This window comes from Vitis riparia, chromosome 4, assembly GCF_004353265.1.
Source record: "Vitis riparia cultivar Riparia Gloire de Montpellier isolate 1030 chromosome 4, EGFV_Vit.rip_1.0, whole genome shotgun sequence".
Classification (NCBI taxonomy): Eukaryota; Viridiplantae; Streptophyta; class Magnoliopsida; order Vitales; family Vitaceae; genus Vitis; species Vitis riparia.
The window spans coordinates 14,927,463-14,943,370 of record NC_048434.1 but is presented as its reverse complement, the minus strand read 5'-3'; the positions used below and the strand labels follow the sequence as shown (position 1 = coordinate 14,943,370).

At 35.2% G+C, this 15,908-nt stretch overlaps 1 protein-coding gene across 1 annotated transcript in view; it reads right to left on the bottom strand.

The window, feature by feature from the left end:
* Positions 1 to 383: 383 nt before the first annotated feature.
* Positions 384 to 15,908, bottom strand: part of LOC117913123 (protein PIR) — a 119,414-nt gene continuing 103,889 nt past the window's right edge. The window contains exons 25-30 of the mRNA XM_034828050.1: positions 9,712 to 9,799; positions 8,806 to 8,933; positions 6,260 to 6,467; positions 2,893 to 3,065; positions 1,767 to 1,973; positions 384 to 854 (exon numbers count right to left, since the gene is read on the bottom strand). Coding sequence (XP_034683941.1) covers positions 660 to 854; positions 1,767 to 1,973; positions 2,893 to 3,065; positions 6,260 to 6,467; positions 8,806 to 8,933; positions 9,712 to 9,799 — 999 coding nt within the window. The 3' untranslated portion in view covers positions 384 to 659. The remainder of the gene's footprint in view (positions 855 to 1,766; positions 1,974 to 2,892; positions 3,066 to 6,259; positions 6,468 to 8,805; positions 8,934 to 9,711; positions 9,800 to 15,908) is intronic.

Here is a 15,908-nt window from a genome sequence, read left to right as displayed (position 1 = left end):
ACTCCATATTGGGCCAGGATCAGGTTGGGACTGTCCTCTGGTACACCCATTTTTTCTCACATTTTAGCCGCCGGCGAGCCCATTGTTGGTATTGGCCCTTCAGACTATATAGTGAAGCTGACACACCAAGAAGATAAAATGAGTGAAGCATGATTTGAATTGAGTGCATGAAATTTTATAGCCATGGGCAAATGGAACAACTAACTTAATTACTATACTATTAACAAGTTCTTTTTCATGTACAAGGTAAAGATCGTTTTTAACAAGTAGATTTTGTAAATAATTATTATTTTTATTTCTATATTAGGATTTTTTTCCATTGAGAACATTTTCTGTCTTCTTTCTAGAATTCTACCACCACCGTTCTCTTCAAGAGTCTCATCTTCAAAATCCTTCATCTGCATTCACTTGGATAAAATCCAAGAAAAGAAATTATATCTTCTGTCATCAAAGTGCAGTGTGTACAAATTTTCATTTCCATCTGAAAAACAGAAGTTGCCACAGTGAAGAATATACATTTAGAAACAGACAACATGAATCTCAACTCTTAAGATAAAGAGTCTTCCAACTCTGCAGATTATACCACTATCAGGGAATTAACATTACTAATATTACAAACAGAAATCAACAACAGATATTGAAGGAATCAATCTACTGGTTCAGACACCTTTCTGGGGCAATGTTTCAAATGCAGAAACGGTGTTTTCAAATTTGATGCGGTGCAGAGGGGCGCCACTTTGCTTAATAGCACATGCCACCTTGTCTTCCAGGGGGCACCGCGCTTTCAGCATGGAGAAGACGTGATTGTTTAACCTCCTTGCTTTCTTCATAGCCTCTAATAGGGATTCCCACCCCTGTTTAGAATAGAAAATGCAGTTACAAATAAAACCAGGAACAGAAAGAAACACTAGGACCAGTTCCAAAGGCTATTGGAGAACAAGAAATGAGGTGATCCATTAATATTCATCACGCTTCACTAAAATAAAGTGCAGATGGACATAACTATACATTTTGGCAAGTCATTTCCAGAAAAAGGTTGGCAATAACGTTGTTTCCAATACCACAACTGCCGGTCATGGATGCCTCAATCAGCAGCATTTTAGCCAGTCTTGTTCCAGATTTTATGTATTTTAGAGAAACAAACCAAATCTTTTAACTCCCAAAATCACCATTTTCTAACTAAAAATTATCATCCATTATTTCAAGACCGTACATCTTAGTACCACCATCTATCCAAATATGAAAATGAAACTGCAGTATCATCCTTTTACAAATTTATTTTATCCAAGAGCAATTGATTTTGGACTGTGACCATAGGAGAGTTTTTATAGTTGCTATCCTAAAAGGGGCAGGATTAGTGCCAGGAAGCACAAAAATTGGATGGATATAAGGCTTAATAACTTTTGGTTAACTCATACAGACTACCTATATGAAATGAGCTCTGGTTCTTTTCAAATTTGATAGGGGCTCACCTCGTCTAGACTGTCACTATTTTAAACAGGTGAAGATGCTGAAAAGCAGAAAGGGGAAAGGAACCCAAAAGTAATGTGGAATGTTTGATAGTGTTGTTATAATGAAATACATTATATCACAAAAATAAAGTAGTAGATGTCACATAAATTTTTGTGATCAATGCTGAGAAACTACATTCTAAGTTATCAGTAGGCGGATAAAGAGATGCTTGGAATTCAAATCTCTACGCACAGATGAATATCAGGCACAGAAAAGTTCCTTGGTGTGATAAGATACAAAAGAAAAAACGATACCTGTGCAAGATGAGGATTCTTATGTGTTTGTATGAGTGCTGCAACCTCCACTTCTGCAACATTGAGAACTTGATATGAAAAGTCAAACAGCTCAAAATGCAGCTGTTGCCCAAGCAAGTATATTATAGTACAACCACCCCAAGCAACAGAATCACCCAATATTTCATGGTTGTTTGGTGGTAATTGAACAGACTCCTCCAGGTGTCCCTAGAGTAGAAGAAACTGAAAAGATTAGCAACAAGAAGGTATCCAATATTTCACATATTACCATGATTGAATCAGGCAGACAAAAAAAATTATATTTATGAATAAATGAATGCCTTTCTAAGAAGGTTACAACACTTTAATAATACATGTAAAGATTTTGATCAAGACATACAATCAAAAATTTTGATTTCAAGACTACAGTTCCATCAAATACAAGCTTTAACTATTCAATTCCCTTCCTTTGATGGGATATTCAAACGGTTGTTTGATCTCAAACCAATTTATATAAATGTGAGTGATACTAAGGGCACACTCCCTCTACATGTAGTGCACATTTCATAAATAAGGCAGTTGCTTGTAATAGCAAACTTTTGCTGGAGTCCCCAGGAAAGCATATTCTACAAGACAGCAGTTAATGATCTCCCCTATATTATAAATATCCATAAATAAACACTCTAGTTTTCTTGCAACTGGATATTGACCTGTAGACCATAATTTAATGATAACCATACATTCTAGATATATTTATATGTATGCTTTTAAGTTTAAAATACACATATTTAATGATATGAAGAAAAAATTCTGAAAATAGCATCAATTAGTAAATAGTAGAAAAAATTTAAACCTTGGCACCAGATTTTGATTCCTTAAAGAACTACAGAATTTTAATTTGTAGAATAGTTTAATTACAATATGTGGCCCATATCAAACCTCTAGCCAGGGAAATCTCAACTAAAGAACTAATCACCTCTTGCCTTAGTGATATGACACCCAAAATATTGTTGTTGCAAGCTCAGCATGCAGCAGATTTAACATGAGGGTAATGAGACAAATATTAACTGGAACAGAGGCAGACTTCTAATTATATCAATTCAGATCCATTATTATGGAAAAAGGAGTCCATGAGTTTGTTCCTTACAATCTGAAGGCCACTGAATATACGATAGAAGTCCTTTGAAGTAGTGATGTCAAGGAACCCAGTCTTTGGAGCAGCACTCCATTTACTGCAATATTTATCCAAGGCTGCACTTGTAAAAGCAAGGGCATATTCCAGCACACTCCCAGTATTCATGTTAGCCTTGCACAACAGATCTGCCATAGAAGAATGACACTTTGTTCCCATAAAGATAAACAATAAATGCAATCAACATATTTATAAAAAACTTAGTAACTATATGGTCATTCACAAAATCTTTTTTGACATCTGCAAAAGAATGGAAAAATTATTTGCCTAATAAAAAGCTAGAGTTAAGAAGATCACCATCAAAGAAAAATAGAATAGCTGCAAGATCATTATGTTCACAATTACAAAGCTCGGGTCAAGAAGATTTCTACTAGAGAGAGACTTGGGTGATAGATTATTGGGCTGATGGAATTTAGTGTTGGGGTCTATGTTACATGGGTTTGGGTATGGGTGTCAGGTGTGGATATGTGTCTAGGTGTTAGATTCTTTGCATCCCAAAATTACAGGGCACGAGGATTCGACTAAAAAGGATCTCATCTATGGGTGTGGGTACTTGGATACAACATCAATGAAATATGAATTAACACTAAACATAAGCACAATAATATAAGTTATCTATGATAATATATCATTAATTGTAGTCAGAAAATATATTTATTATATCTTTTCCCGTTTTAATAAGATGTTAAGCATTATTTTAATTTGATGTTAATGTTTATTGTACATGAACAACTTATTTATTTAGGTCTTTATTTTAATAGGATGTTGAGAAAAGTCTTTAGGAAAATATTATACCACATTATTAATAACCTTTGATTTTTAAAAATTTATATTGATTGTGTAATAAAATCTTCTACTATACTAGATATTAATAAAATATAATCATATTTAATGTCTAATCATGCTAATAATTTGACCTTTTAGTTATAATTATTATAATTTATTCCTAGATTTTTTAAGATATTAAAATTGCTATTTATTTTAGACTTTTTATGCTATTAATTATTACGTTTACCTTCAAATATTTTATGATATTAATTATTATGTTTATCTTTAAATTTTACCTATTATAATTAAAAAAATAAGAATAAGATAAAACACTACTTCATTTACAAGAGTTAGAAATTAATTAAAAAATTCTTTATTTTTTATTAGAATTTATTTTATACTATTATTTTATATAATTTTTAAACAAATTTAAGAACAAGATAAATAGAGAAATAGTAGTATCTAATGCAATATAAATATAATTAAAAAATTAAAGAAAGATATAAAGCAGCCATGACCTATAAAGTTGTATTCAATGCAATAGAATTGTATCCGATATAGATCTCACACCCGCACCTATGTCATATTATGTTGGCACTGGTATTTTGGCTTAAATTAACATGTCCATGTATCACAAGTTGGTGTTGTTGGAACCCTATTTTTAGGTGAGGCCATTTTATTTGGAGCTAGAGCTTGTTGGGTCCTTATTGCAGCTTATAAATGAAATGCTCATTTGCATTGGTATGAAGGATAGACTGGTCAGGAAGGCATCTCAAAAGGGCATGTTCTTAGTCAGTACCTACTACAGGACTCTAATTGCCAATACAATCCCATTTTTTCCAAGGAAATTTGGATTCTGAAGTTTCATCTGAAGTTAGCTTCTTATCATGGGAAATGGTGTGAGAGAAAATCATAACAATTGATCCACTTATGAGATGTGACTTAAATATGGTTAGTAGATGTTGTGCCAACAAAGAGAGGAAACTGCAAAGCACATCCTTGTTCATTAGTTGGTCTCTTAATCTGTGGACTTTGGTTCTCCCTTTTTGAGACGTGTTTGACTCTTCTTGGGACAACTAGAGACATTTTATAAGGTGGTACAATAAGTTTAAGGAAAGATGTGTAAGGCAGTTTGGAAAATGGCTCCTTTAAGTTTATTTCCAACAATATGGAAAGAGAGGAGTAGGAGATTCTTAAATAGTTTGAAGAAGTCAATTTTGGATGGGAAGGAAGAGTTCCTTGATACCTTATTTCTTTAGTTTAAAGGATCTATGATGGATATAGACCTATCCTTTGTCAATTTCATAGATAGTTTAGAGCCTGTTGATCTAGCTGTTCCATACTTTCCTCTTTGTCGATTTCGTATACATCCTGTGTACTTTAATTGGGTCACCTAACACCCACCCCACCCCCCTACCCAAAAAAAAGGAGAAAAAAAGAAGAAAAGAGACAAACATCATGAACTTTGTATAAAGATATACTATCTTTTATTTTCCTACCAAAAAAGAAATAAAAAGAAAAGAGTTCAAAGATTTGTTTAAAGCTTTATTATGATAGTTTTTGCATTTTAATAGTGTCAGCTTTAAGCTTGAGAGGAGTTAAAGAGTACATGAAAAGGTATAGGCTTACAATTGTCATAGTTTGGTTCTACAGTTTTGTTATTCTAATGAAAAATCCAACACCTATAGGGGAAGTCTCACCATTCAATGGACAGGAACGAAGTGACTTAGGTGTTGTCAGTTTTGACTAATCTAATTGAAGATACCAAGGCATTAACTCCCTAAGTGAAAATACAAGTGTTTTAGGATTTCTATAAATTAATCAACTTTCTTTTTATAATTTAGTTTCCCAGTTTTGTAGGATTGTCCACTATAAATACTAAATCATTTTGTCAGAAATATAATAAATAAAATCATTCTTTTCCACAGTCAGAAACTTTGCATCTTTCTTCCCAAAATTTCCCCCCATAGATGGCCCTATGTAAGCATAGCATTGAACCTTGCAGCACCTTAGCCTTTTGAATCCTAATCTTATTTGAAATGAGAATCTAAGTTTCTTATAACCAACTTTATACATGAATAAAAATTAACTTTAGCATTGCAGAGAAAGTCTTTCAAAGTAGAGATAAAAGAGACCCAAAAACAAAAAAGGAAAGATAAATGGTGTAAAATTTTCTAATTATTTATTTATTTTTCTGACATTGTCTGCTTGTTGGCTTGTTTGTTTATTTGTTTGTTATTATTTTTTTTAGCATTTCTTTCCCTTGCTATAAGGAAATGAACTGCAACCTCCCTCAACCTCATCCCAATACCATACCACCAGAGCGAAAACCATTTCTGTATTTATTCATTTATTTATTTTTGGATAGTGTTTGCTTGTTTGTTTGTTTTGCATCTTTGTCCCCTACTGAGCTAAAATTATACCATCATAACCATGTCATGGACATAAAACCAGCATTCATGCAAGAAAAGTACAAAATTTCTTCTATCTGTGGACAAACGCTTAACAGAATAGCAGTAGTACATCAGAAGATTGGATTTTAAATATTACTCACCGGCAGCTTCTGCCTGTTTTGATAGGGTATGGAAAGAGGTTGGATCTAAGCATCCAGGATTTGACACAATTGCAGCAGTAGCAGATTTAAACAAGGTGACAACAGGGCTGTCTCCACAATCTTGACCTTGCAATATTTGTCCATCTACACCAGGAATCAAGCCCAACCAAGGTGCTGTTTGCATGAAATGTGTAGTATCTACTTCTCTCTGTCAAACACATGAAATTACAATCATAAGAAGCTCAAAACTGTAAATATGTTTTTCAATTTAATCAGAGGTTAGTTGAATTAGCTAGAATAAGGGCTAACTCCTTGTCAGTTGTTCATTACTAATTTCTATTTTCCCCTAATTCAGTTACTCAATCTGCCATGTTGCTATTTTGACAAATCAACAACATGATTAGAATAGTTTTGCTCTATGATGTTATTTGGTGCAATTGAAACCAATATAACACATAACAATGTGTTTTCTCTTGAACTTTTTGGATTCTCACCCTATAATGATTATCCTTCTTCCAGCATGACTAGTTTCACAAAGTTACATTTTAACCGAGCATTTCCTTCAAAATTTTTAATGTAAATCTCATGGTCATGTTTCTCTATGTAGAGTGTAATATGTTCTCTATTTATAAATTGTATTCAGATTATCAAATTACATGTAAATCCAAACAAAACCATGATAATTCAGTACCTGATGCTCATAGTGGCTTTTCTGGTATGTACTTGAATGAATAACCATTTTTATGGAATTTCTACATTAAAAGGATTTTTACTATCTTGTGATAAATTTCTCTATTCACAAATCAAAATTTTCATTTGAGATATAGAGGGCAATATGTTTGGTTCCTTTCTCTCCATTACAAATCTAAAATCTCATCTAAGGTAAATACCAATGATATGCTACAGTTGTGAATTTATGTATCGAGAGGGGAGAGATAATTGACTATCTCTTTCTTCATTGTCCAATAACTTTGGAGCTTTGGATAGTCTATTCAAGTAAGCTAGGATGGATTGGGTTATACCCAAGAGTATATGTGATATGATGATCATTTCATATAGACGTTTGGGGGGCTCCATTTGAGGCAAGACCCTTTGGAAAATAGCTTATCTCGTGTTGCTTTGGATTGTATGGTGAGAGAGAAATGATTGAATCTTTGAGGATAGGTGGAGGACTTCAGAGATGTTGTGGGATCTACTTCACTTATATTCCTCTTTCTAGGCTTCTTATTCCCACGCATTTAAAAGCTTCCTCTCCATGTTATTTACCTCAATTGGCATTCAGTGTGTAAATCAAAAGGGTTTGGACAACAATGAAAGGAGCTTGGCCAGGGTTTGGACCAGAAAAGGGTTTGGGACTGCGCAGGGCCAGATTTGGGGCCTGCATTTTGTTAAACTTTGTACAGGTGTGAGCCCAACTCCAGGCTTCATGTAATTGATATGGAGGCCTGAATTATTTAGTGTCAGCCCATGCATCGTATTATTTCAGGTTGAATTCAGCTTAATTTCACTGTTATAATATGAATCTATCTGAAAAGATTCCAATTGGGCCATGCATCTTGGATTTTGGAGAGGTTCTAGCTTCAAATCTCACATTTTGTTATTCATTCCCTATTTATTGACTTTGAGAGGAGGCTGCAAGTCTTAATAAACCTGATATAACTTGTTGACCCTATCACCTAACAGTTAAGCTTTTTGGGTTAATTGGTGGTTCAATATCATACACCTATTTTGTGGGGAGTACTATGAGAGACAAAGTTTTATAGCAAATCGCTTGTCTCATGCTAATTTGGATAGTATGGCAAGAAAAAAGTGTAAAGATCTTTGAGGATAAGTGGAGGACTTTAGTGATGATATGAGACATAATTTATTTCTCTTCCTATTTTTGAGCCTTTACAACTGTAGCTTTCAAGGGGGCATTCCTCCCTATGTTATTCAACTCGATTGGAATTAGACATGTAGATCAAAAGGGTTAATTTAACAAAGAGAGAAACAATGCTTCAGGACCTTTTTGTAGTTGTACAAACCCCTAAGGAATGTTGAGCCGCTTTTCTTTGTATTGCCTATCACTATACCCTTTTGATGTATATTTGAGAAGGTTTCTCCACCTTTATATTTTATTAGTCTATAAATTTTGGAAGGATTTCTCATCCTTAACTTGTACTTCTAATTCGTTTTAATAAATATGTTTGTTTCTGATTTAAAAAAATAAAATTAAAAAAAGGGCTGCAGCAGTATTCATAGCCACATCTATCCATCTATCTATCTATCTACATATATATATATATATATATAGTGCCTATACTATTGAATAATAAGGGAAAAGTTCAGAGTATATAAAATTAAATAAACAAATAACAGATAATAAGAAATAGCAATATACATATATAACTCTACCATGGATTACTCGGACAATATTATCTAATGCATTTTTAGATTGTGCTAGCATTTAAATTTAGTAATTTTCCAGCACACTTCTGAAATGTGTTGCCCTCCCATGTTAGTCACTTAAAAGAGTTACTGTTGAACAATGAATTTAAGATGGTTACCAATACAATATCAAGAAGCCCCATCCAATATAGCACACTTCCGATCTCCTTAATTCCACGAAGAACCTCAGATTTAAGTTCTGGCTTCGACCCCCAGTTAAGATTTTCTCTAACAAGCCTCATACAACCTGAACATAAAAGGAAAAAAATAAGAGGAAAAAACCAGCCAAAAAAAAAAAGAAAAAAAAATGCATGCCTCCAATTTAACATTTCAGGGGAAGAAAAGACACAATTACTATTGCCTATAACCATTTTTACCTAGATAATGGTTTGATACATATAGTAGAACTTTAAAAGAAGGTTCTTTTTATTTACATTTCAAATTAAAGGGGCATTGTATGAAATAAGATATATTTAGGACGAGGGCTTCAGCTAAAATTGTGTCCTTAGAAGTTGAAAGTAATGATTATCTCAGATGGAATAGGAAATGATCCTGAACACATGCATACCAGTAGTTATTTATGAATCATATTGGCATGTGTGTCAGAGAATTCTGAGAGTGGAGACATCTATGGATATCTATAGGTCTATACATGGATCATAAATTCAGCCCTATAAAGAAAGGGATAACACCCATAGGTCCCTGTCTTTTTAAGCACTTTTGAGGCTCCTCTTCTCCTTTAAGTTCATCATTTATATTGCAATACATGAACTGTTTTTCTTGAGAACAATACTATTAGAGTACTACTATATGCAATCATCCATCAGAAGATTAGTTATTTCCAAACAAAGATGTTTTTCAATATGTTCAGACACTATGTGCAGTCAAACATAAAACAATTCCACATTTCTAGGAAACAATTTCATTACCACTATGTAATCAAGAAAAGAAATGACAAATAAAAGTTACTATTTCCCTATCAGAAAAGAGGAGAGAAAAAAAACACTACTGTTACCACCATGTACCTGTTACACCTCCATCAAAAGGAAGCAGTCCAATAGATTTTGGCAATGATTCTTGCAGTCCTGTAATCATCGGTTCAAGTGTTGCTATCTGAAAAATGTTGTACATAAAACATTAGATGGAAGCTCACCTAAATTTTAGTCAATATTCGAAATATTTAAGATACATGTAGAAACTTAAGGCCAAAATATGATGCAGAAAACTAAATTAGAATGCCGACTGAAATACAATTTTGGTGTTTATAATAATGAACAAAAACAATAACAAATAAAGTACTATATTTGAAATAAAACCAGCACTAAATATGACATTGCAAGAAAAAACATGGAAGATGTTGAACTGCCTTAATTTTTTGGTTAATAAGACAATTGGTTCAACCTGGACCATGAGAGGGGAAAGCAATTATGCTCTTAGGGAACATACTAATGTTCTAGAGGTAACATAATAAACACTGGGAAAGAGAAGCCAAGAAGGACACATCACGATTATTAAGGCATTGAAATAGTGGTAAATATCACAAGAAAAATGAATGAGGAAACAAAATGCTCCTAGTTATAGCAGTTTTATTGGAGGTTTTGATTGGTTTATCATATATGATTTTTCATCTGTACTGATTAACTAACTGTTCATGTTCAATGAAATCTATGAGATAGCCGAAGGGCTTAAGTCATTTAATCCAACTCATTGAGTTCTAGTTAATGAATTGACCCATTAGATGGGTTTCTAAAAGTGAATCTCAATGATGAACTACACCTAGAGGGGAGGTGAATAGGTGTTTTCAAACAAATTCGAAAAAGTCCCCCAAACATATATTATCTTTTCCTTTGAATCCTCACAATTTATATTTCTCTCTTCCAACCACTATTCAACAAAGGATAAAAAACACAGGCAAGCATGAATGCAACAATACTCTCCCGACAATTTATCAATGCAAGCCACATCCAAATGCTTCAACACTCCCCAACATTAATTCATAAGACGAATTATCTCCCTAATACATTTCCAATTACTACTAGATATCATTAACAATACGAACAAAAAAATTATTCAAGAATATCTGAAAGGTAATTACACTAATTTTAACTCATATTTCATCCTTTCAACAAACATGCTCAAGTAACAAAGGATAACAAAACTGAAAATAAATCAAAGAGTAGAATTAGAGCAAGAGAGATAATGACACTAGATTTATGTGGAAAATCTCCCAAGGGATCAAAAGCCACGAGCCTACCAATGATAAAAAATTTCATTATGAAGAACAATTAATGTGTACAAGGATTTACCTAGCTCAAGTCCACTAATCCTTCACAAACTACTTGACCAACACCTTCTACTTGACCAACATTTGGGATTTCAAGACTAAGAAAATCCTTAACTAACCTTTTTTTCTTCTTGGAACCCAACCCTCTAATATTCTAACTAATAACCTTCAAGTACGCAATAAATGACCTGACAGCTACAAGAACAAAACCTAAGAATCACCAAAAAAACTCTAGGAGAAGGTTTATACTTCCTCCTAAAATAAACCTTATCCACAGATTGAGCATTGTTGTTGTCCACGGGTATGCACTTCTCACAGTATTTGACTAGCTTGATGTTCATTGATGCCAAAACTAAGTGTATAATGGCCAATTTACTAAGTGTTAGACCCTCTAAGTGAAAACCATCCAACAAAGAAGGGATTGGTTCAAGAATTTGACCCCTAACCGTTGAAGGGATCTCACCAAGGTCGCTATGTTGTGACCTGTGGAAAACATATGTGATAACATGTTTATAAAAATAGTTTGAAAACAATTCCCAAAAATTGCTCATTTTTATAAAAGGCTAGAATTTTGCTAAGACTTCATTTAAAAAAATTTTAATTTTCCTAAAATTTCTTTCTAAGTATTTTTAACTCTTAACTATTTTCTAAATTGATAACTTCAGTAAAAAAAATTACTAGGATTACTAATTAACTAATTTCACGAATAATATACCCAAAACTTATTAAAAATGATCAATTTTGCAGCTTGAATGTGTAATATACATACCTTCATTGCTTTAATGCCAAAAAAGAGTCAAACAAGCAAGATTTCAGATTACAGACCCATCAGTTTGGTTACTAGCTTGTACAAAATCATAGCCAAAGTTCTATCAGGGCGGTTGCGTAAAGTCCTCCAAGACACCATCTTTTTAACTCAAGGTGCCTTTGTTGAGGGGAGGCAGATTCTGGATGTTGTCCTGATTGCTAATGAGTTGGTGGATGAAAAAAGGAGATCAAGAGAGGAAGGGGTAGTCTTCAAAATTGATTTTGAAAAGGCCTTTGATCATGTTGTTTGGGATTTTTTGGACCATGTACTTGAAAGAAAAGGGTTTAGTTCAAAATGGAGGTCCTGGATGAGGGGATGCTTATCTTTAGCGACCTTTACAATCTTAGTAAATGAAAATGCTAAGGGATGGGTTAAGGCATACAAAGGCCCAAGACAAGGAGATCCCCTTTCCCCTTTTCTTTTCACCTTGGTGATTGATGTTTTAAGCAAATTGATTGTGAGAGCGAAGGAGAGAGGTTTATTTAAGGGGTTTCTAGTGGGAAAAAATAGGATCCGGGTGTCTCATTTACAATTTGCGGATGACACCATCTTTTTTTCTAGAGCATCCTTTGAAGAGTTGCATTCTCTCAAGTTAATTCTATTGGTGTTTGGGCGGTTATTAGGGCTAAGGATCAATCTAAATAAGAGCACTCTCTTAGAAATCAACATTAGTCAAGACCAAACCGCACGGTTGGCCTCTTTGCTTGAGTGTGCAGTCTTTGATTGGCCTTCATCGCATTTGGGTTTCCCTTTGAGGGGAAATCCAAATTCGCTCTCCTTTTAGGATTTAGTGCTGGATAGAGTCTCTAGGAGGTTGGATGGATGGAAAAAAGCCTTTTTGTCTTTAGGAGGAAGAATCACCCTTATTCAGTCTTGTTTGTCCCACATCCCAAGTTATTTTCTTTCTATTTTCAAGGTTCCAATTTCAATAGCTTTGAGGATTGAAAAATTACAAAAAGATTTTTTGTGGTCAAGTTTTGGGGAGGGTAAAAGGGATTATTTGGTCAATTGGGACATGGTCTGTAAGCCTAAGGAGTTTGGTGGGTTAGGGTTTGGGAAAATCTCTCTGAGAAACCAAGCTTTATTGGGGAAGTGGCTTTGGAGGTACCCTAAGGAAGGTTTTGCCCTTTGGCATCAGGTTATCTTGAGTATCTATGGGACACATCCTTATGAATGGGACGCCAACAATATAATTAGAAGGTCACATTGCTGCCTTTGGAAAGCCATTGCTCATTTTCTTTAAAATTTTTCTACACACATTCGTTTTGTGGTAGGTGATGAGACCAGAATTCGTTTTTGGGAAGATCTTTGGTGGGGGGACAAATCTCTTTGTTTACAATTTCCAAGACTGTTTAGAATCACCACCACTAAAACTCGTCTTATTTAAGCTATTCTAGGAAATAACACTTCTTTGTCTTGGAATCTAGTCTTCAGACGCAACCTAACTGATGAGGAGATTATGGATCTTGAAAGACTAAAATCCTTACTTTCCCTTGTTCATTTTACTCTTTCAGTTCCAAATGCGAAAGCTTGGATTCCGTCCTTTTCTAGAATTTTCTTAGATAATTTTTTTTTTTTTTTAGCCTTAGCCAGTGTCTCATATTCTATTCCTTTCTACCCAGCTAATTTTTTGTGGAACTCAAAAGTCCCCTCCAAGGTCAGGGCCTTTGCTTGGTTAGTGGCTTATAAGAAGGTAAATACCAATGACATGCTGCAATTGAGAAGACTTTTCAAAGTTCTTACCCTGATTGGTGCATCCTTTGTAGGAGGAGCAGAGAGACGATTGATCATCTCTTCTTGCATTGTCTAATTACTTTGGGATTGTGACATAGAATCTTTTCATAGGCTCGGATGGAGTGAGTTCAGCCTAGTAGTATTTGCGATATATTGGTGACTTTCTTCAAGTGTTTTGGGAATTTTATTTAAGGCAAAACTCTTTGGAAGATCGCGTCTCTCTCTCTCTTTTGGATTGTGTGGAGAGAGAGAAATGTTAGGATTTTCGAAGACATTTGGAAGACGCCAAAGATGATGTGGGATCAGCTTCATTTTCATGTTTCTTTTTGGGCTTATTGTACATACATTTTTAAACCCTATCCTTTGAGTGTAATCCAGCTTAGTTGGCTTCAATTATGTGCACCCTAGGGTTGGATTTATAGGGTCAGGATTCTTTTACTTGTATAGGCCTTTTGTTCCCTTTGTATAGCCCTCCTTGGGTTAGTGGAGGTTTACTTAGTTCTTTCGATCATGCAGCCTTTTGTATCTCTTGTATAGCCTTCCTTGGTTAGTGGAGGTTTACTTAGTTCTTTTGATCAAGTTTGTACTTCATGGGGAGAATTTCTCATCCTTCTCATGTCTCTTTTCTCTATTAATACATATATTTTGTTTTTGATAAAAAAAAAAATGTAATATACATTTTTTTTTTGATAGATAAACAAAAATATATAAAAAAGGGTCAAAAAGCCACAAGTATACAGGGGGTATACACAGAAGCCCAAGACAAGAAACAGAAAAAAAGTGAGCAACCTCACCAACCCTCAAGTGGTCGCGAGCCACTCCAAAAAGCCTAAGAGAGAAGAGGTTTCCTCTCCGATGTACACCCTAGCCCAACTCCACAGATTACATACAAAAGAATTTTTGATTTTCTGTATAGCTAACGACCCTCCCCCCCTAAAAGCTAACCTATTCCTTTCCTTCCAAACCGTCCAAAAAATGCACAATGGAATGGAATTCCAGATCTTTTTCCTTTTTTTCCCCAAAAAAGAGCCCCTCCAACTAAATAACACCTCTTTAACAAACTCTGGGAACACCCGCTGAACTCTAAAAATGGCGAGGACAATCTCCCAAAGAATCTTAACCACTATACAATGTAAAAGAATGTGATTAGCATTTTCCTCTTCACAACCACACAAAAAACAACGGTTAGGGAGCTGCCATCCCCTTCTTTGAAGCCTATCCAAGGTGAGGATCTTCCCCCACGAGGCTTCCCAACCAAAAAAGATACTTTTGTTGGGACCTTGTCCATCCAAATGCAGCTATTCGGGAAGGCGCAAACTGTGGAGCCAATCAGCATTTTATAAGCACCCTTAACCCCAAAAGCACCATGGCCCCCCCTTTCCAGCTCACTGAATCCTCCTCAGGAGAAGTCCTGAAGTCCCTCAGCAAATTCAGCATATCTCTTATCTGATCCAGCTCCCAATCATTGAAATCTTTAGCAAATCTAAGATTCCAACCTCCTTGGCCAAGGCGAGAGTCCCATACTTCACTTACTGTGGCATTCCTTTGACCTGCCAAGGTAAACAGTTGTGGAAAAATTTGGGACAACACCGCATTACCACACCACTTATCCATCCAGAACATTACTCTAGTCCCCTTCCCCACCTTAAAATCAATGCTCTCCCAACACCAATTAGCCTCCTTCATGATCTCCTTCCACACTCCCACTCCAAAAGACCCACAAACTTCCTTAGTCCTCCACCCACACCCCTCTTGACCGTATTTCACCCCAATCACCGTTTTCCAAAGATTGTCCTTCTCATAGGCATATCTCCATATCCATTTACCCAACAAGGCTTTGTTCAACAAATCAATCTTCCGGATGCCTAGACTACCCTCCTCCTTTGGGCTGCAAACCACCTTCTAGTTAATTAAGTGATCTTTCCCCTCCAAGCTTCCCCCTCCCCAAAGGAAGTCTCTTTGAAGTTTTTCAATCCTTTTTGCAACAGACTTAGGAATGCGAATAAGAGACAGGAGGTAGATGGGTATGCTAGCCAAAGTGCTCTTGATAAGAGTGATTCTCCCACCCTTCGAGATGTATTGTCTTTTCCACTGGACTAGTCTTCTCCTCATTCTCTCTTCCACCCCATCCCATGTTGAAGAGGTTTTATGGTGAGCTCCAAGGGGCAGCCCCAAATAAACAGTGGGTAAAGCCCCCAATCTACACCCTAGCTCAACCACCAACTCCTCCAACTCATCCACTTCCCCAACAGGAATTAGAACACTCTTAGCAAGATTAATTCTAAGATCGGAAGCCGCCTCAAACCACGCCAAAATCCAGCTTAGATTGGTTACTTGCTCTCTTCTAGCTTTGCAAAAAATGATTGTATCATCAGCAAAAAGAAGGTGGGAGACAG